We start from the raw sequence: 20,905 nt of genomic DNA, 5'->3' as shown, positions 1-20,905 counted from the left end.
TTATACGTGGGTACTTAGTACACGTGGACACAAAGAAGGGGACAGTACACACTGGGGCCTGCTTGAGGCTGGTGGGAGGAGGATGAGGATTGAAAAACTACCTGTTGGGTATTATGCTAATTACGGTAACAAAATTATCTGTACACCAAACCTCTGTGACATGCATTTACCCATGTGACAAATCTGCACATGTACCCCTTAAGCCTAAAATAAAAGTCAGAAAGAAAAGAAAGACACTTGTTGTAGAGAGAATGGCAGGATCAAGACTAGGATAAGAAGGGCGGTTTGGAGACTTTGGTCCAGGACACAGCTGCCTGAGGGAAATCTGCTGATGGGGTGATGGGGTGTTCTGGATAGAGAGAGAGTGAGAATGCAAATGAGAAAGGAGCAGTATGGTTCGAGTCCATTGACCGAAGATGACCATGGAGAGGGATGTGGTCAGAGAAGTGGGCAGGTCTGGATCAGGCAAGCCTTGTAGAGAAGAAAGTTACCAGCTGGCCTGGCCTTCAAGGTCCTGGCATCTGGGAGGGAGGAGGTAAGATGTAAACATTCAGGACCTCTAGTAGATGGTGGTGAACAAGGTAAGAGGATTTAGTGGAATGCCTGTGAGTGTGGTGCCAGCCACCTCCAGTTCGTAACATATTGCTTGGCATGTAGTAGATGCTCAGCAGATACTTTATTTATGAGTAAAGATAAGAGATCTTTTTGGAAAGAAATGGCAGCATGATTTGACATTTAAGTTTTATGTGAGGTGATGACATATTTTGCCTATTTTTCTTATCTCTCAGTGGATCATCGTTGATGGATCCTGTGATTGTCATTCCTCAAACTCAGACACTGGCATTAATTTCTCCATTCTCTTCCTCTCCCCCTCTCTCTCTTTTCTTTCCTTTTTTCTTTCTTCCTTTCCTCATCTCTTTTTTTGTGTGTGTCTTTTTACTTGTGGTAAATGAAGATTAACTGATGATTGGCTTGTATTAGTCCATTTTCTGTTGCTTATAACATAATACTTGAAACCGGGTAATTTATAAAGAAAAGGAATTTATTTCTCACAGTTCTGGAGGCTGTGAAGTTCAGGGTCAAGGGGCTGCATCTGGTTGAGAGCCTTCTTGCTGGTGGGGACTCTGCAGAGTCCCAAGGCAGTGCAGGATATCTCATGGTGAGGGGGCTGAGTGTGTTCGTGTGCTAGTGCATGTCCCCTTCCTCTTCTTAATAAAGCCACCAATTCCTTTCCCATGACAACTCATTAATCCGTCAATCCTTGAATGGGTAAATCCATGCATAAGGACAGAGCCCTCATAATTCAGTCACATCTTAAATGCCCAAACTCTCAATACCCCTCAATACTCCATAATATTAAATTTCAGCATGAGTTCTGGAGGGAAAAATATTCAAACTATATGCATGACTGTCTCCAAATCTGAAGTCCAAGATTTCCCTTAAGGTCACATGAGGAAGCCCTGACAGAGCCTGCTGTCCTGGCCAGCTCATGGAACCCAGTGCCCGGAGTCCTGCTGGACCTACGAGAACTGGCCCCTCTCCCCTCTGGTGCCAGTGGGCAGGGCCACTTGATCCATGGAACCCTGAGCACATTTTCATGAGCCTAAAAAATGACCCCAAACTACAGGAAAACTACAAAATCAAGATGAACAAATGCCTACAGGCCAAAGTTTAACTTAACTGATGGTTAAATATAGTTCATAAAAACTTTATGACACTTGAAATCTATTTTTTAGGTTAGAGTTTTTTCACTTTTTCAGAATTTCCCAGTCCGCTAGATGGCCATTGAGGAATAACGTTATATGAGAGTGACGGTTAGTGTTTCTAAGTGACTTAACATGCAATATTATGAAAGTCTTTTTACTTATATTTACAGGAGTGAGTCCAGGGCAGTTGATGTATGAGTGGGTGCAGTTTAATTGGGTCATGGTGATGTAGGTGGGACTTTTTGTAGCCTTTGAAGGTGGTGGAGGGACTCTGTGCCTCCATGCGCGGGCAGGCAGCCTCCTACACAGGGTCCCAGGCCATATGAAGAGAAGAGCTTCTCTAGAAGGGAAGGGAATGTCCTTGTCATAGGGAAAATTGAGAGGACACCCACCAGGAGGTTTCTTGGAGCCTCAGATGACCACATTAGATAGGGGAATAAAAATGTGGGAACATTTTAAAAGAGAACATTTAAAAGAGATAGAGCCAGTAAAACCAGCCAATCCTGAGGGCTGAGATGATGTGTGAGAGGGAGGAGATGGAGCACCAGACTCCAGACTCCCCTGATCCTCTCACCTACTGTCTGTCCTCTCTTGTCCTTCTTCCAAGCCCATCTCCTTTTGGCTGCCTGCCCCTGCACCCCAGGGCGCTCTTCCAATCCTGCTTCTCTTCTCACTTTATACACTCTCTTTCTATGGCTGCGTTCAGTCTTAGGGCATCTGCTAGTTTCCTGTGCTAATACGCTAATGAACTGATTAAAGACCACAGTAGTGAGGCCTATGGTGTTTTTTGATTCTCAAAGCACAGTCGTGCTCTGTTTTTGGTGCCCCATCTAAACTCCATCAGGTAGGCAGGAAAGGTTTGCTGTCCCATTTCACAGATACGGAATCAAAAGCAGTGGAGGTGTAATGACTTGGCGAGGGTGACTCCACTGTTAGTGGTGGGCCTAACGCCTGACCCTCTTCTCCTGCTCCCGGTTCATTCATGCTGCCGCACTCCGTTCTTCTACCCTTGCTTGACATAGAATGCAATCATGTGCTTGAGAAGGTCCTTCTGTGTTGTAAAGGTGTCCGCATTCTAATAACACCACTTCTGTCTATCAGCAGTGTATAAATAGTCTTGTACCAACCAGTCCACTTCATGTAGGTCATAACCATTCCATGGCCTTTTTCTGCATTTGAATCCAAATTTTCTGATACCAGATGGGTGGTTAGTCTCCTTCTGTATGTCTGTCTCTGTCTGTATCTTGATTACTACACCAGCCAGGTTGTTAAACTAAGGTTGAAATAGTGATGTATGGCCCCAGGTTTCACACACTAGTGTCATCGAGCACTTTCTGTTTTGCCTTTATTCTTCTTCACCCTCTCCAAGGTAGGCCTGTCAACAAAGGGGCGGATTCACATCTGATCTTTGAGCCTTTTGATATATGTGCCACCTTAATACCATACTTGGTTGCACAAATTAGACTGCAAAAACCTTACCTGATGACAGCCTTCTTGCTTGCTGTGAATAGGAGCCAACTGAGCAACTCCTCGTTTTACCAAAAAGCCATCCTCTACATTGCAGTGAGTTGCCAATGTCATGACCTTGCACATTACCTCATCACCAGCTTCTCATCTGCTTTACAACGTTCCTCTAGGTCTGTTCCTTGATGCCGATGGGAAATGCGATCACTTTAATGTAGTTAGAGGTTTTTAGATGTCTTCTAATCAGGCTTCTCAGAACCCAGTTTCATGTGTGAGATATGATTCCCTGTCCTCTTCTATTCTCTTTCTTTTTGTTTAAAGAACCAAAACAGCAAATTCTCAAATTATGAAAATGTGTATTTTACCAGCTTTTTATTTTTAAGAGGCAATAGGGTCTCACTCTGTCACCCAGACTTTTACTATGGTGGTGACATCTTGCTTGCTTGACATAAAAATAAGGACTTAAAGAATTTCAGCTTTAACAAATCTTCACTGTACCTTTTTTTAATCTTCTTCTTCTTTTTTTTTTTTTTTTTGGCGACAAGGTCTCATTTTGTCATCCAGGCTGGAACACAGGGGCGCAATCTTGGCTCACTGTGACCTCTGCCTCCCAGATTCGAGCAATTCTCGTGCCTCAGCCCCACAAATAGCTGGGACTACAGGCATGTATCACCACGCCTGGCTAATTTTTGTATTTTTAGTAGAGAACAGGTTTCGCCATGTTACCCAGGCCAGTCTTGAACTCCTGACCCCAAGTGATCCGCCCACCTCAGCCTCCCAAAGTGCTGGGATTGCAGGCGTGAGTCACTGTGCCTGGCCCAATGTACCTTTTGAGAAAGATTTTTTTTTGATGCCACCTTTTGGAAAAAGGAACATGACCCAGCCTGTGCTCCTCATCTTTTCTCCTTGACTTGCTGAAGCCTGACTTTTGCCTGTCTCATGCTGCTGAACCTCTTCTTGGTAGGTTACCGGTGCCACCCCCTGATTGCCAGGTCCAGTGGACACAGGGGAGGCCCCTTCCTGTTGGATTTCTTAGAGCACTCAGCTCCATTATCCTCCTCTACCTGGAGGACCTTATTCCTCAGATCCCATGATTCCAGACTCCCCTGATCCTCACACCTGCTATCCTCTGTCATCCCTCTTCCAAGTCCACCTTCTTTTGCCTGCCTGCTCCTGTGTTCCAGGATGCTGTTCTAATCCTGCTTCTCTTCTCACTTGATATACTCTTTCCATGGCCACACTCAGTCTTAGGACCTCTGCTAGTTGCCTGTCCTCTGATCTGTGTTTGCAGCCCAGAGCTGTCCTCTGAGTTCTAGACCCACCCTGTGGGATGTTCAGAGTTCTAGGAATACATCCTCTCCCTCCCATTATCCATATAACTTCCTTTTTGCTGGTGGCCTTCCTTGCCTTCTGCCATCCATGCTGGAAGCTTGGGAGTCATCCTAGAGGCTCCATCTCTTCCCTCTCACACATCATCCCAGCCGTGAGGTCTGGCTGATTTTACCTTCTTCATCTCTCTTAAATGTTGTCTTCTTTTCCCATATTTTTATTCCCCTGCCTCATTTTAGGCCTTTAGTATCTCTCGTCCATGCCACTGCAGTTAACTGGATAATTGATTCCCTGCCTCCAGTCTTGTTCCTTTCAAGGTCCATTTTCCATTTAACTTCCAAGTATCCAGAGTGATATTTCAAAATGGGAAGTTGGCCATTGTCCCGCCTGACACCTCCCAGGGGCTCCCATTGCCTAACATGACTTTCCTGACCCAGCACACAGCACACTGTGTTGACCTGGCTGGCATTGACCCTCGTCATCTCCTCTGCCCAGTCCTTGCCTCATAGTGATAGCCCAGTAACTGCCCACATCTCTCCCGGTCAACCATGGGGTTCCTTGGTCTAGAGGTTGATACTTAGATCTGGGCCACCTTATGTCCAGGAGACCCAAGAATACCAACCTGTGCCCGTCTCAGTTGGAGTTTTCGGGGGATATATGCTAGGGGGAAAAATGGCCAGTGGAAAACCAGATAATCTCTTTATTGTTGGCTGGGCCTGGGGCCCCATATCTGATGCAAATCAAGTAGCCAGGCTAGGAGATCGTGAAACTTTGGCAAGTCTCTAAACCATTCTGTGTCTCAGTTTCCTTACCTGTAAAAATGAGGATAATCATTGCACGTACCGTATGAGTTTGATGTAAGACTTATAGGAATTAATCCATGCAAAACATTTAGAGCTATCTGGCATATAGTAGCTATCAGTGAAAATGAGAGAAATCAGTAATATTTATCATGTTAGATCTCATTACTTTAGTTAAGAACTTATGTGCAACATTGAATAATAGCTATGCTGATGGGCTCCCTGTCTTGCTTTTTGGACCACGATAAGAACTTCGATGTTGCGTTGCAAATGAGCTATGGAGCCAACTTATATCTTCCTCCCAACTCTAGGCTGGATTCTGTCCTGAAAGCTCTGAATAAATAACTTCCCTTTTGAGATCTAGTGTCATTTGTTGTTTGCGAGTTTCTGACTTAGAAACCAAGTTCTATGATTTAGTTTGCCCAGATAGCGTTTAATCTTTGGAGTTGATATTTAAGTCCCCAAACGTGTATATATTTAGGGAATCACAAATCTGCCTCATTCACCATGTATCCCTGGGGGTCAGAGGACAGTCAGAGGTCAGTAAATATATGCTCCATAAATGAAACCTTGAGACTTGCAGTATTGATAAGGCAGCAGGCTTTATGTCTGGCAGTGGCTTACCGATGCTGTTCCCTCCCTCTGCCTGTCTCCTCCCCTGCGTCAGCCCCACTGGCCTGTGGCAGTGCCTCACATATCAGATCTTGTTTTGCTTGAAGAGCCTAGATGGGGCTCAGTTCCCACACTTCGGGAGAGAAGATCCCCAGCAGAAAATGGGTGGTAATGGACTTCATGTAGAGGTTCTAATGGATATGAAGGATAGAAGCAAGACCAATGAAGGAAAGGGACTGGGAGGTTTATCTTCCTAACTCCCCCTGCACTGTTCAGCAGTGAAAAGACTGCCGGGGCATGTTTTGAACCCCGTGCATCAAAGCAGAGACTAAGTAGACAGCAGACTGCTGGAGAGGCTGCGGAAGGAAGGCTTCCATGGGGAGAAGATTTCTCCAAGTCGAGTGTTTCTTTCAACTCTCAGAATTGAAAATTTTGATAGAAATTGCTGGCTCAGAGACTGAATCCTCATTTGGGCTCTCACGTACATTTTTTGCCAATATGCTCACATTTTGGCAATTTTTCTTCTCATTAGCAATTCTGCCAATGGATGGGCATGGGGAAGAAAAGGAGCTGAACTCACAGGAAGCTGTTTATCTGCTTTGCTGCAAGAAGGGTGAAATTGGCTCTCGAGTCTGAAGCTAGGTTTGCAGGACCATTTCTCATTTTCATCACCCTTTTTCTTCCTGCGTTTTATGCCCACTGACTGCCCAATGCTGGCGATATAGCATTTTCACTTTTTGATTTCTGTGTAAATGCTAACATTCCAAAAATAATATCTGCATGCTGTTTGCTTATTTAGAGATGAAAGCACTTGAAAATGGTTTAACTTTTATTTTAGCTTTGCAGTAATCATATATTAGAATTTTAGACCTTTTGTTCTCTATGCACTAGATAGATGAGAAAGCCAGACAAATTTTGCCTTTGTTCCAGGTCCTTTTGTTTAGTAAATGCTCTGGGCCAAACTCCAAGGATTCTTTACCCGAGGGACTTAATGTAGAAACACAGCACGTACGGTGCGGCACAGAGCATCTGGTAACCAGAGTGTGAGCCTTGGTGTAGGGCGAAGTCCCTGAGGAATGTTTTAGAGCTGGTTGACCAACCAGATTAACTGCCCTGTATCTTTCCAAGAATGGCCCTTCTGGGGATGGCAGTATTCCCTTTATAGGCTGGGAGGGTCTCCTTCTCTGTGCTGGAGAGAGAGAGGAGGACAGGGGCACTCTGGAAAGGCTTCCCAGGAAGGTTGGACAAGACTCCGTGATCAGTTGAATAGTAAGAAAGAAGGAAAAATGAAAGATGGCTGTGGGTTTCTGTCTTTGATGACTAACTGATTTTGCAGAAAGATATGAGTCCAAAGTTTAAGGGGCCTATAGAACGTCCCTGCGGAGATACCTGGAAGGCAGTTGAAAATTCCCATCTATGGTTCGGGAGAGAGGACCCAACAAAACATATAGATCCACCAATCAGCAATGCAAAAATGATAATTGGAATCAGAGCAGAAGAACAAATCCAGCCCAAGGCCAGCACCTTAGAAAGATCCAGCATTTGACATTAAGTCTGTGTTGCAGATCCCATAAATAAGTTTAGAAAGCTGAGCCATGGCAGAACCTGGTGACAGTGGCATGACGATGTCACACCTGCCACAGTGGGATAGGGCAACCAGCCTAAGGAGATGGGATGGAGGAGCATGAGGTCTGAGCAGAAGGCACCCCCAGGAGTTGCTTGCTAGGAGATGGCAGAGGCCTGAGAAAGGGAGGTGACAACATGAAGGCTGAAGGGGGAACAGCTCTTGGAGCAGGTGGTGGGCAAGGGGCCTATGAGGAAGGAGGATGACTTAAGCAGGGGGTGAGGTGGAAGATTTTCCTCTTCATTTTCTTCTTTTCCTCCCTCCTCTCTCTCTCTCTTTCTCTGTCTCCCTCTCTCCCTCTCCCCCTCTCCCTTTCCCTCTCTCTCTCTCTCTTTCTCTGTCTCTCTCTATCCTTCTCCCCCTCTCCCTTTCCCTCTCTCTTTCTCTCCCTTCTCTCCCTCTCCCCCTGCCTTTCCTTTTCTCCCCTCTCTCCCTCTCTCCCTTCTCTCTCTCCCTCTCTCTCCTCCTCCCCTTCTCCCTCTCTCTCCTCCTCCCCTTCTCCCTCTCTCCCATCTGCCTCTATGGGAAGACTGCATCACAGTTTTATACTTGAAGGGAAGAAACATTGAAAGAGGGACTGATCTAAGCTTCAAAGATGAGAGGACATTTTCTCTACTGTTGGTGTACTTCACATTCAGACATTTCTGTTGCTGGTTTAGCTCTTATAGGTAACAGTGATGAAAAAATTGATGAATTGGACAGTCAAGGAGTAAAGGTATTGTTTGAGGTCTTAATAGATGCAGTGGTACATCAGCTTCCAGATGCCCGGTAAGAATTGTGATAGAATTGCTGATAAAATCAGTAAGAAATGCTTTGCACGGCATTTTAGGTATCCCTTGATATGATACCATTTAATTCTCACAACAACCTTATGACATGGGCATGATCCTCATTTGCCTCATGTAAAGATCCATGCTAAGAGAAGTTTCACGACTTGCCTGAGGTTCTATCATTGGTCAAGGCCAGAGGTGTGGCTGGACTTGCTCCATCTGAGTCCCCTGCACCAGGCAGAGTGCTGCTCCCATTTTGGCTGCTGCATGCTCTTCTGCTCCTGCTGGGCTAGAAGGCTGCTGGGTCATCAAACAGGCCCTGAATGACCCTGGAGCACTGTCGGAATCATACAGCATGTGGATTACAGGGGCATGCTGGCAGCTCCTGACCAGGGGCCGTGGCATGGAATTTAACAGTGATGGAGATGCGCCTCCATTGAGCAGCCAAAGGCCAGGTCTCATTGAGCTTCCCCAGGGGCCCAGCAGGTGCCTCTTTCCCCAGCCTCACTGTTTATGCAGCCTCCAAGGCATTGTGCCAGGGGAAAGACAAGGCTGCATGACTCATTCGTGGCCTCATCCCAAAAGTGCCTTGTCTTGACCAGGTGGGCGTGAGAAATAGATTTTACCTGCTAGACTTCTCTAATGGTTGACACTTGTGTATGCCGGTGCTTGCAGGCAAATACTGCGGAGGAATTGATTTAGCTAAAGAAGCAAATACAGTGACGCATCACTGAATAGCAGGGATACGTTCTGAGAAATGCGTCCTTAAGCAAACTCTTAGTTGTAGAACATCATAGAATGGACTTACACAGATGTAGAAGGTATAGCCTACCTGCGCTTGCAGGCTGTATGGTAGAACCTACTGCTGTGACCGCTGTTGTATATGCAGTCTGAGGTTGAGTGAAATGTCATTATGTGACTCCTGACTGTAGATCAGGGAACTAACTGTAATGAGAGCTACTTTTAATGTCATTCGCTTAAAAAAATGATAGATTACTATATTGCTTTTTTGGTCTTCTTCTTGAACAAAAACTAAATTCTGAGGTGGATGAAAACAGAAAAGAAGTAACAAAAGCAAATTCATTCAGTAGAGACAGCTCCTCCTCTGAGGCACCTTGTCCTGGTCCCTTGGTTGGTCACTGCAGAGTCAGGTCTCAGCATTCTTGCCTTAGTGGTTTTCCCTAGAACATATCACAGGTGATGGGGTCTGCTCATTTTAGACCTTCTGGGTGTCAGATGCTCATCAGGTGGGAGCAGCAGCGAAGGCAGACATCTGGGGCCCACCTTCTCTAACGCCTCCTCATTGTCCCCACAGCCTTTCCGCTGTGCCCACTGCCATTACTCCTGCAACATATCTGGCTCTCTGAAGCGGCACTACAACAGGAAGCACCCCAACGAGGAGTACGCCAACGTGGGCACTGGGGAGCTGGCGGCGGAGGTGCTCATCCAGCAAGGTAGGCAAGGGGCCAGCAAGCTGGGGCCCTGCCTGCTTCCTTGTATACCAAGTCCCCCAGTGGGAAGAGCTGCTGACATCCTGCAGTTCAGTTCTCACACCTAAATGTGCCAGTGATGTTCGTTCTTCCTTGTCATCATTGTTGTCATCATCATCCTTATCATTGTCAGCATTACCTCCTGCCTGGTTAGTATTATAACAACCTTAGTGGAAGTCTAAAATGACAAGTGAAAATTCACCCACAGATTCTACTACCCTCAGCAATGCTTATTTGTCAGCATTGCCTTCCATTCTTCGTCGGTGCATAAAGTTCGCAGAGATGAAAGTTCAGTTGTCTTTCTTTACTTCACATTAACAGGAACATTTTGTTTTTCTTTGGTACATTGTCTTCCTAATTATGACTTCTAAGGGCTTTTTGTAATTCAATATTGAATGGAAACACTGACAATTCTGTTATTGAACATTGTGGGGTTTTTAGATTTTTTTCTTTCTTTGCAGTTATAACTAATGCTATTGTAGGCATATTTATAGGTGAACTTTTTCGGATTATCTAAAAATATTTATTGAGTAAGCTTGTTACTTATTCATCCTGAAAAGAAAAAAAGGCATTCTAGAACATTTAAACTGATGAGAATTGATGAAAGCCTCTTTTCATTTTAAATTATTACAACTTTGTGGGGTTTTTTGTTGTTTTATTTCAATAAATAATCACATTCCCACTTGAGAGGGCTTAGCTTATGTGTTGTTACCATACAGAGAATTCTGTTGTATTTATATCTGCACTTCAATAATTCAGCTAAAAACTGATTGCAGCACACTGTTTACTGCTCCTCTTTCCTAAGTCCTGTGACTATTTGAAGCTGAAGACAGATTTAGAAATCTGCCCCCAGTAAACAGAGATGTGGAATTGTAGACTGCTGCAGCTGGGGAGGCTTGGAGTTTTGTTTCAGCGTGAAGCTCCGCTCGCCGTAATAGCCATGAAATGCATCTTAATGTAAAACAAATGAATTGACTATATCCTTCAGCACTTTCAGTGACAGGGCTGATGCACGGAAATAGATGAGCAGCACAGAAGACTCAGGATAATTTTAAAGCCATCCATCTGGGGGTAATGGTGAGCTTGCGTCTTCGTTTTCCTAATGGCAGTTTTATGGAACTGGGGAGCAGGATATGCTGTGGGAAGGGCCCTGGCTCCAATCTGCATTCTTCTTTTTTAGCTGCGCCATCTTGGGCAAGCTCTCAGGCCCTTCACCTGTAGAATGGAGTTCACAGCAGTCATCTTCCACGATGGTGGAGAGGATTAAATGAAAAAACATGTGCATGCAGTACATGTTCAGTTCTTGCTTTTGTATATTTTTTTCTGAACATATCTAGGACTTGTGGAGCCATCACATTATTTTTTATGACCCATGCCAGTGCCCCATGTCCAGGAATTACAGAGGGGAGAATAGATTGGCTTACAGCCCCAGTAAATAACTGGAGTTGCAGGTTAGGGATTCTTTTTCACATCCTTCACACTCTTGGTTTGGATTGCCAGGAAATAGATGTTTACTGTGGCTGTTGGGACAGGCGTGAGGATCTGAGTGATGATACCATCATTGCCCTGTGCTTCCAAACTTTCATCATTGCCTTGCGAAAAATGTGCTGAGGTTGAACTGTTTCATGCCCTAAGTTTCCAGTTAACTTCCTAAGACTCTCTGTAATCAGTCGTTATTCCCTGACAGGAGCAGGGTTTTATGTTTTATCTTTGCAGGGGTGCTTTTGGTTCCTCTTTCAGAGATACACATACACACGCACACACACACAGATATATATTCACAGTTGTTCCTAGGCATCCATGGGGGATTGGTTCCAGGACCCTCTGCAGATACCACAATCCACAGATGGCTCAAGTCCATTATATAAAATGGCATGGTGTTTGGATATAGCCTACACACATCCTCCTATGTACTTTAAATCATCTCCAGATTACTTATAATAACTTATACAATGTAAATGCTATGTGAGTAGTTATTATAGTTTGGTTTTTAATTTATATTATTTTTGATTTTTGTATTGTTATTTTTTATTTATTTTTCCTGAATATTTTCAATCTGCAGTTGGTTGAACCCATGGATATGGAGGGCCATCTGTACATATATATAGATGTATTATTTGCATATGCAAATACACTTGTGTGCATATGTATGTATATATGTTTATCCCCCCATTCCCTTCAAGGGCCACGTTGAAGGAGACAACCCCGTGTCTCTCGACTCTTAAAGAGACGTTGCGCCGCTGTGCTCTGGCAGGAGAACAGTCTCTGAAATCAGATGGCTGGTGGAGTATGAACACAGTTTAGAAATCTCAGAAGCACAAAGTTCACGTTGTTTTTATGTCTGGGAGAGCGGAGCAGAATGAAAGGAGAACATGAAACCAGATTCAATTACTGTTTGGAAATGTTGAATTGTTTGGAACCACTGCAATTTTTCATTTTCTTTTGATTAATTTCAAGTAACTCTCTCCATCCCCATTTGGTTTTATTTTCCTCTTCTACTCCCCCAAAAATATCTTTATACTTTATGATTTCATGTTTTGATATAGAGGAAGATGTCTTAAAATAACATCATAAAAAACACAAATAACATGTATTTTTCTCAGAAGGATTTTACAGTCTCCTTTAAACCACGTGCAGGGATCCCTTGTGTATCAGCTGTATTAAACGGTGTGACACTGTGATATGTGCAGCTATTGATTCCTAGGAAAGACCCTCCTGCCTGCCATGCCACAAGGATCCCGGGATTCCAGGGAGGGGTTCAGTGCACAGTGCTGCAGAGGAGGTCAGGAGAATGGCCTAAAAGGAGCCGAGAGTTCCCACATCAGACACTTCTGTTCTTTGCAGGTTTCTAAAGGAAGGCACTATGGCATTCTCCATGGAGTTTGGGTGGTTTACTGTGTGTTCCCAAAGCTTGCTGGGAAGGATGGCTGCATAGGCTCTTCCCAAGTAGGAGGGAGGGGAAACCTGACTTGTAGAATTTGCCAATTTCTGTCGTGTAAATATTTCTACCATGGCCAAGTTTAAGCTGCTAACATGATGTCACTCAACATGGAGCTGGGGGACGTGTGCACATTTGGCTTACGAGCTTGCGTATCTTGGCTCCCACGTACCTTTCACCCTGAGAGCACTGGGTGACATTGCCAGGTCTCTGCCACCAGGGCCTGTCTGGATGCACTGATCCCTCAGAACTCGGATACTTTGTAGTAATTAAGGTAGTACTGAGCACTATGTAAATATTGTACTCCTGGCTTATATTTTATGTGCATCTGATGCTTTGAAGACAGATTCCTCTTAGCCATCACTTATTCATTAATATGGATTTGAGGCATTCTCTCACACAAATGCACATTTCATGCTGTTTAAGGAAGAAATACTTGTATTGCTTCAGTGGGCCTGCCCCTTTCCTCCCCTTAAAATACACCTGATTAAACTAGCTCAAGAACTGGTTCAGTAAATCACAGGCTATGAGAGACATCAGATACTTTGGTGCTAAGCTTTACGAAATCTTTTGCTCACTCCTAGAGCATGTAGCAGGGTGAAAATGGGGTTTAGCGGGCTTTCCAATGGCTTCCAAGCCGTCCCTCAAGTCTTTCTAGAGACTTGGAGTGAACACAGGCTTGGGAGTCAGATGGACCTGGGCTGGGATTTCTGATCACTGTGGACCTTGGGCCAGGTACTTAACCTCTCTGAATCTTGGTTTATATACCTCCATAGCAGTTGCAAAGATTAGATGTCATTCTCTAAGATTCCCAGAGAGTGCCAACAGTAAGTTCTTGATGAATGGCTCAAATCCACTATTACGTTTATCCACATATTTCTACTTTGAGCATGTATCTCCCAAGCGCCTACAGTGGGCCTGGCACCATGCTAGACACTGGGACTTGGTGTCAAACAAGGCAGTCATTGTTGATATTATTGTTATTCCTGCCCAGGTTGGGGACCAGAGCTAGGCAGCTCCCGCCAGAACTCTGTATTCTAATTATAGCAGAAGGAATACATCCCCTTCAGCTGTGGCCTGGAGCAGAGTTAGCTGCTTCTCCCAGGGTACTGTGTCCCCCAGTTTTAGAGAGTCATTGAAGTGTAAGGGTGGGTAACTGGAGCAAGAGAAAGCAGTAAGAGGAGAAGTGTTGAGAAGTCTTAGTATTTGGCATCTGCTAAAATCTTTATGTTACTTTGAAGTGCTATATTAGAAAAATGTAAATATGTATGCATGTGTACCTTGGATGTATGTTCATATATGAGTTTTTTACACCAGATTCAGGGAAAATAGCATAGCAGGAAATCCAGAAACTGTGAGGTAACCCACAGGTGATGTATTTGATTTTTAGACATCTTAATTTTAAAATTGTTTTTATTAGGGCCCGGATTCAATAAGTTGTTGGCACATGCTTCTAGTGATGTGATATAATGCTGTGTTATTGATTATTATATTACGTGTTAATTTATCTCTCACAATGGCCCTGTGAGCTTGGCATAATCATTCCTATTGTAAAATAATGAAATGAAAGGAGTGCTAATAACTGACCTCAGGTCACACCAAGCGAGCAAGTGGCCAAGCCAAACCTTGTCTCCTGATTCAATGTCTGTGCCTTGCCGCTCACATGTTTGATGTCCCCTAAAGTTTGTAGATGTTTGCACTTAGTAGAGAGGAGGAGAAGAAAGGGGAGGAGAAGGAAGAGGCGTAGTCATCTCTTAAGCAATTGGGCCACATTTGCTGGTGGTCATATAGTAGTTTGTGGAAAAGTCACACACATGGGTACTGTTTATTTTCTCTTATTTCTTCATCCCCAAGGCTAGTTACTAATTTGATCGAAGACTGACTCTGGGACCTGTCTCTTTCCAAGCCCTTCCCTGTGGTTATCCAGAGTGTCTCAGATCCCAAAATTTGGGGCGTGTGTGAGGGGAGTGGGCGGATGGGAAGACCTCACTTACGCTCCTCTACCAAGTGTTTCTCGTGGGGTTTGGGACCTCAGCTTGGCTAATAATAAAATGTACTTTGTTTCCTCCGCTGCATTTTCCCTTTTGCTCTTTTTCTTGAGGATCCTGTGGGAAGAGGGGCTGGGATTTGAAACAGGATTAAGATAGTCCCAGGTAGGATCTAATATTGCATGCTGTGTCACCAGGAACCCTCCTCTTCAGTGCTTACATGTGACTTCCAGTTAATTTCTACCCTTAAGCATTTCCTAGCTCTGAACTGGGGCTCTGGCTGGGCCCTAGAACAGACACTAAGTTAAGAGACAATAGGAAGTGAAATGTCAACAAAGTTCTATTCCATATTTCACTTGTTAATCTGTGTAGTACAATTATTCCATATCCACTTTCCTCGGATAATTCACCTGCTTTTGTTCCTTGTCCTTACCCATATTCGCATCCATCAGTGCCTGTGTTAGTTGCCTGTAGCTACCGTAACAAGTCACCGCATACTTCGTGGTGGATTAAAACAACACAGATCTATTTTTTTTTATTATACTTTATGTTCTAGGGTACATGTGCACAAAGTGCAGGTTTGTTACATATGTATACATGTGCCGTGTTGGTGTGATGCACCCATTAACTCGTGATTTACATTAGGTATATCTCCTAATGCTATCCCTCCCTCCCCACCCTGACCCCACAACAGGCCCCGGTGTGTGATGTTCCAGCAACACAGATTTATTATCTTAGTTCTGAAGGTCAGAAGTCCAAAATGAGTCTCACCAAGTTAACATCAAAGTACTAACAAATACTCCTTCTGGAGACTCTAGGGGAGAATCCCTCTCCTGGCCTTTTCTAGCCTCTAGAGGCTACCTATATTCCTTGCCTTGTGGCCCCCTCCTCTATCTTCAAAGCCAGAAATGGCCAGTGGAGCTTCTCTCAAACTGCATGTCTGTGCTCTCTCCTGCCTTCTTCTTCTGATGACCTCTGTAATAGCATTAGGCCTGCTCGGAGAAACCAGAACGACCTCCCCCTCTCAAGATCCTGAACTGAAATCCCATCGTTTTTGCTATGTAAGGTAACATACTCACATGTTCTGGGGATTAGGATGTGGCTGTCTTCAGGGGCTCATTATTCTGCCTACTGCACTCAGTGTCTTTTTTAAGAATATGAACTTTAGTGCAGTGGTCCTCTCAAAGAAAAAAAAAAAAAAGAATATGAACTTTAGCATCTTCACCTTACTGGAAGAGAAAACCAAGACCCGAGAGTTTCAGGAAGCTTTGGCTCACCTGAGCAAGTGCCAGATTCAGGTCTTGTGACTGCCCAGCCCAGTGTTGTATGCCATTCTGGGAGTTATATTATTGAAAATGAAATTGAATTTTCAATAACGCCAAGCACCACAAAGGAGCAGAGATATTTTAATGCCTGAAACTCCTCCAGAATATATTGCATTCCAAAAAGAGCAAAGGATACCGTGATCCGTTTTTTTAAATTGCTCTTGAAATTTTATACTTTTCCTGGTTAATCAGTCCATGTGAGGAAACTGTGATTTGAGGATTCCTGGTTTTTATGGTGTGCACTTAATATCAGTGCCATGAGTAGATTCACCAAGTCTTCCGTTGACCTTTACTGTGCATTGCCTAATAATTTACTGAATTCAAATAGAAATTAATTTATCTCAGCTTTGATATCAATTAACTGGCATAGTTATACATTCAGTCTAGATTACATATTTTCATTTGTTGTTCTTTAATTAAAGTCACTGTGGCAAAGGCTGAAGTTTTAATTAATGTGGGGGCATTATCATATTAAGTTTAATTTAAACATAATATAAGAATGTTTTCCTCTCTGAATTAGTTTCCACTAAAGAATACCCCAGAGGGAATCTTTAATTTCATTTTAAAGCCTAAGTTTAACCTTTAAAGTTTGCCTTTGTTCATCATCACATATTAAGTCTTTATAGGAGAAGCAGCATCAGTTTAGCAAAAAAAAAAAAAAAAAGTAGAGGTCCTCATACCTTAGAGGTTTTTAAAAGATGATTGAAGGAAAAGACACGATTTTATGTGATTTTAAAAAGCGATAACCAAGGAAGTTAAAAATGAAGTTTAATTATCCTCTGGGCAAGAAAGAAGCTCGTTTGTTTTTGTGTGAAAAAAGAGCACAGTATGTTTGAGTTTCAGAAAATAAACATCCATCTGAGCTGTCTTTTCTGCAGAATGTTCTAGAATTTAAGAATTTGGTGTTTGTTGCCAGTCTTTCTGCTGACAGTGGGTGCCTTCTGCCTCGGTGCCCTCCGCCTCTACCAGGGTTGGGGTCGGGAAATAGTGGGCGGAGGTGCTGGGGCTGCATAGTGGCTGGCAGGTTGGCCTCTGTACTAGTGACTGTTTGGAAAATCACCCACCACCTCAGCTGGTAGAACAGAAACCCTAATAATAGAACAGTGCTCTCTCTTGATTCCACTGACATGGAATTGATTTGGAGATTGAGCACATCCAGACTGCATCTGGGAGATGATTAAATGTGGACCACATTCCTGTGAGGTTTATCTGGTATAATTTGTCCACACAACCTTGATATCAGGACAGAATTCCTCCATTTCTTCCCGAGTACCCTAATGAGCAATACATAAACATGGTAGCCGGAGATACACTCAGTGGTCAGCTCAGCTCTTTTGTTGCCTAAGTAAGAGCATGTTAGTGGTTTGTTCAGCTCACATGTATACTGGGGAGGTGGGATACTTTGGGACATCACAGGACCTGCATATCAGACATATAGAGGGGACTGTTTGTGAGGCTTTAGGACTCCACACAGAGGATGAGGAGGCTGTACAGGGATTTGAGTTGGAGAGGTGCTTAGTAGAAGAACCAGGAGTGAGTGGTGTCATAGAAACCCCAGAAGACTAGATCTTGACTGGAGAATGTGATCAGCATCGCCATATAATGCACAGAAGTCACACTGGACAGTAGCAAAGCCTGGGGTTAAGGATGTGTGTTGGACTTAGATTCAGTTCTTAGCTTTGCAGTGTGACCTCAGAAGGGTTACTTCACCATCCCAAGCCTCTGTATAAATCAAGCTAAGCATGCCTGTGTCATTGGGCTATTGGGAAGAAACCATGACTTGATGTATGAGGTGCCTGATGTGTGGTAACTGCCCAGTTAGTGGAAGACGTTTGTTGTTATTGTTAATAGTAGTATTGGTGATGGTACTAGTGGTAAGATAAAGAGTGAAGAGTATTCATTGGATTAACCAATGAGGACGTTAACTGATCTTGACATGTGCAATACCAGGAGAGAACTGAGTGCAGGAAGCAGCATGCTATGGTGTGAGGCAGGGCTTCTCAACGTCAGTACTGCTCACAACTGGGGCCAGGCCAGTGTTTGTTTTGGGGGCTGTGCTGTGTGTTGTAGGGTATTTAGCAGCATCCCTGGCCTCTACCCACTGGATGCTTTAGGCACCCCCCAGTTGTGACAACCAAAAGTTCCTCCATACATTGCCTGTCTGGGAGGAAGATTGCCCATAGTTTAGAACCACTGGACTAAGTAATGAAGAGAGACAGGGAAGCAATTACTTCATATTATTTTTCTAGTCTAGATTTATAATCTTAATTTCAGTAATTATTTTGAATAGGGCAGTTACTCTCCCATGGAATAAAATTTGAAAGATGGAGGAGATGTGAATGCTGTCCTCCACCACTTGCATCCCAGCCTGTTGTCTACCCCAGGCATCACTAACGGCACCTCTTTCTGGTGAGTTCTTGGAAGTGGAGACTCCACAGAATCGTGGCTGTGAAGGAAAGGGGAAGATACGATAGCACCGAGGCAGGCCCCCGGATAACACCAAACACACTTACTTGGTGAGGGGACAGATGCGTACAGAGGGGAGGTGCAGAAGTCCAAGGAGAGCAGGGGGATGGTTGGAGATGGAGCTAAAGAAAGAAGAGGATTTGCCAAGACCCAGAGTCAGTGATGCAAGACAGAGTGATTGAGGAGAAGCTAGATGCCGGGTGCTACGGCTTGAACAGCGAATAAGTGGATGATGCCCCTAAAGTTCCCACTCTAGGAAGGTGCCACTTTAGAAGGGAGGAAGGACAATGAAGACGTGTAGGAAAGATAATAATACAACATCAGACTGACAATTTGATGGCAGTAGGGAAATCCTACTGATGGCTCTGTGTGTTTGGTGGGGCTGCTTTCGCTAGGAGTCCCAGGAGGGCCTTTCTGAAGAGGTGGTGCTTAAAGAGGAGGAGAAGGTCAAATGGAGATCTTGGGGAAGAGTTTGTGAACCAGGAGGCACAGCAGGTGTCCCAGGAAGGGAATGAACTTGGTCAGTGCAAAAGACAGAGAAGGGAGAGAATGAGGAAGAGAGGGAGGGAGGTGGGACTCGCAGGCCACAGGGAGGAGTCAGGATTTTATTGTAGGTGAGACAGAAGACCATTGGAAGGGTTTGTACCTCTAAGGCTGTGATCTAGTCTGTGTTTTCAAAAGACCATGTTGTGTGCTGGGTGGGAAGTGGACCAGCAGTGGAGGACAGACAAGAGCTGCTGAGAGAGCACTTAGGAGATGGTTGCTCCTATCTGTGCAGAAGCCTGCAGTGGCCAGGCCAGGAGGTGTGGGAGGCACTGGGATGCACAGTCCTCTCTACCTGTGGGGAGGCATCCCAGGCTGGAGTTCGGGACAGGAGTCTGGGCTGGAGCTACAAATAGGAAAGTCATTAGTTTGTGGATAATATATGCCCTGGGCAGGAGGAAGAGCCTGAAGGATGTCTGGATACCCAGCCTAGGGGACATGGGACAGAGTAGGAGGGTGCAGCCACCCAGCCATGGGACAGGGAAAGCAGAAAGGTGTGGAGGCTGGAGGAACAGAGTGTTCAGTGGAGTGGTACTTGCACCCATGCAGGATTTCAAAACTTGAGGGGCTTTGAAAAAACTTCAGGATGATGGAGGAATCTTAAACTGCTTGTTGTAGAAAGGGGCATTGAGTCTAACAGGGCTGAGGATCAGTGCTCTAGAAGGAGGAGAAAGGGGTCTTGGAAGGCAGAGGGGAACTCTCACCCACAACTGGCATCAGGCCAGGCATAGGCAGGTGCAGAGGGACAGAAATGTATAGTACAAGAAGGTCTGGAAAGTTCTTACCTGATATTCTCATTATGAAGCAGGAAACCAGAACTGAGGATGAGATTGAAAGAGGAAGTCAACAATAATGTAGGGGACTTAATGTGATGGATGGAGAATTGCAGTTCTTCTTCTGGATAATTGAACAGAGTTGACTAGGGAAATACTTGAGGTTGGAAGTGTGGCCATAAGAATACATATGGCTTTGTGATTTGCCTCAGCATCCCAGGATCAGAGCAGGGAGGGCTGGGGCTTGGATCAATGCCGGACTGTGGATTTGCCAGGCAGGTTTGAGAGAAAGAGAAGTGGCTGAGGATGTGGAGGGCTTTGCCAATAAAAGTTGTAAGTTTTGGGCTCCGGAGTGTGCTCTGGAGAGGGGAGCAGAGTTAGGGGTAGGTTGAGAGAAAATGGGAGGGGATCCAAACTGAAGCTCCTCCCGAAATCGAAGAATAATGATAGTGAAAGTAAGAGAGGGCCAGAGGGCTGATAGTCGTCAGAGTGGGATGCTTGGATTTAGCCCCGTGGGTGGTGCTGAATAATCATATGCATGACTGAATGAAACTCCACAGATTGTGAAATGGTAGGGAAGGTTCTTGGCCTTGAAGTCAATGGATATTGCAGTATCTAAGTGGAGAGGGCCAGGTGCCAAATTGTCTGATGGGTCTGGCACTGTGGGTAGCAGGGACAGGATGGGGAAATGCCCCTGTTCTACCATGGAGGTGGCATTGCTGCCCTGCCCGGGCTTGGCATCCTCCTTACCTGGGGCTCAAGAGCATGAGCAGCCTCCACCTGAGAGGCCTTAGAGGAGAGTGTGGTCAAAGAAAGAGAGGGAAGCAGCGCACTGTCTGACAAGGTGCATGTTGGGGATTTTGTTGGCCAGGAGGTCTGAGATTCCGGGATGCTGCAGAAGCACTGGCATAGAGGAGAGACCATGCGGACCATAGAGAAGACATGGCAGAGAAGGACGGGAGGCCAGAGTTTGCGACTAGGGAATGACTGCTGGAATCGGGTAGCCCACAGTTCCAGGCAGCTGTGGTGTTGGGGATGTTGGTGAGAGGGCTCATTCCCCTGGCCCAGCTCAGGGTG

At 44.8% G+C, this 20,905-nt stretch overlaps 1 protein-coding gene across 4 annotated transcripts in view; it reads left to right on the top strand.

The window, feature by feature from the left end:
• Window positions 1–20,905, top strand: part of ZFAT (zinc finger and AT-hook domain containing) — a 236,029-nt gene that overhangs the window by 167,066 nt on the left and 48,058 nt on the right. For all 4 annotated transcript variants that reach the window (XM_077942881.1, XM_015146035.3, XM_077942882.1 and 1 more), the window contains one exon: window positions 9,621–9,759. In XM_077942881.1, the coding sequence (XP_077799007.1) occupies window positions 9,621–9,759 (139 nt within the window). The remainder of the gene's footprint in view (window positions 1–9,620; window positions 9,760–20,905) is intronic.

The sequence above is a fragment of the Macaca mulatta genome, chromosome 8 (assembly GCF_049350105.2).
Source record: "Macaca mulatta isolate MMU2019108-1 chromosome 8, T2T-MMU8v2.0, whole genome shotgun sequence".
NCBI lineage: Eukaryota > Metazoa > Chordata > Mammalia > Primates > Cercopithecidae > Macaca > Macaca mulatta.
Note: the sequence above shows the minus strand (reverse complement) of the source record. Positions and strands in the feature narration are given on the sequence as shown.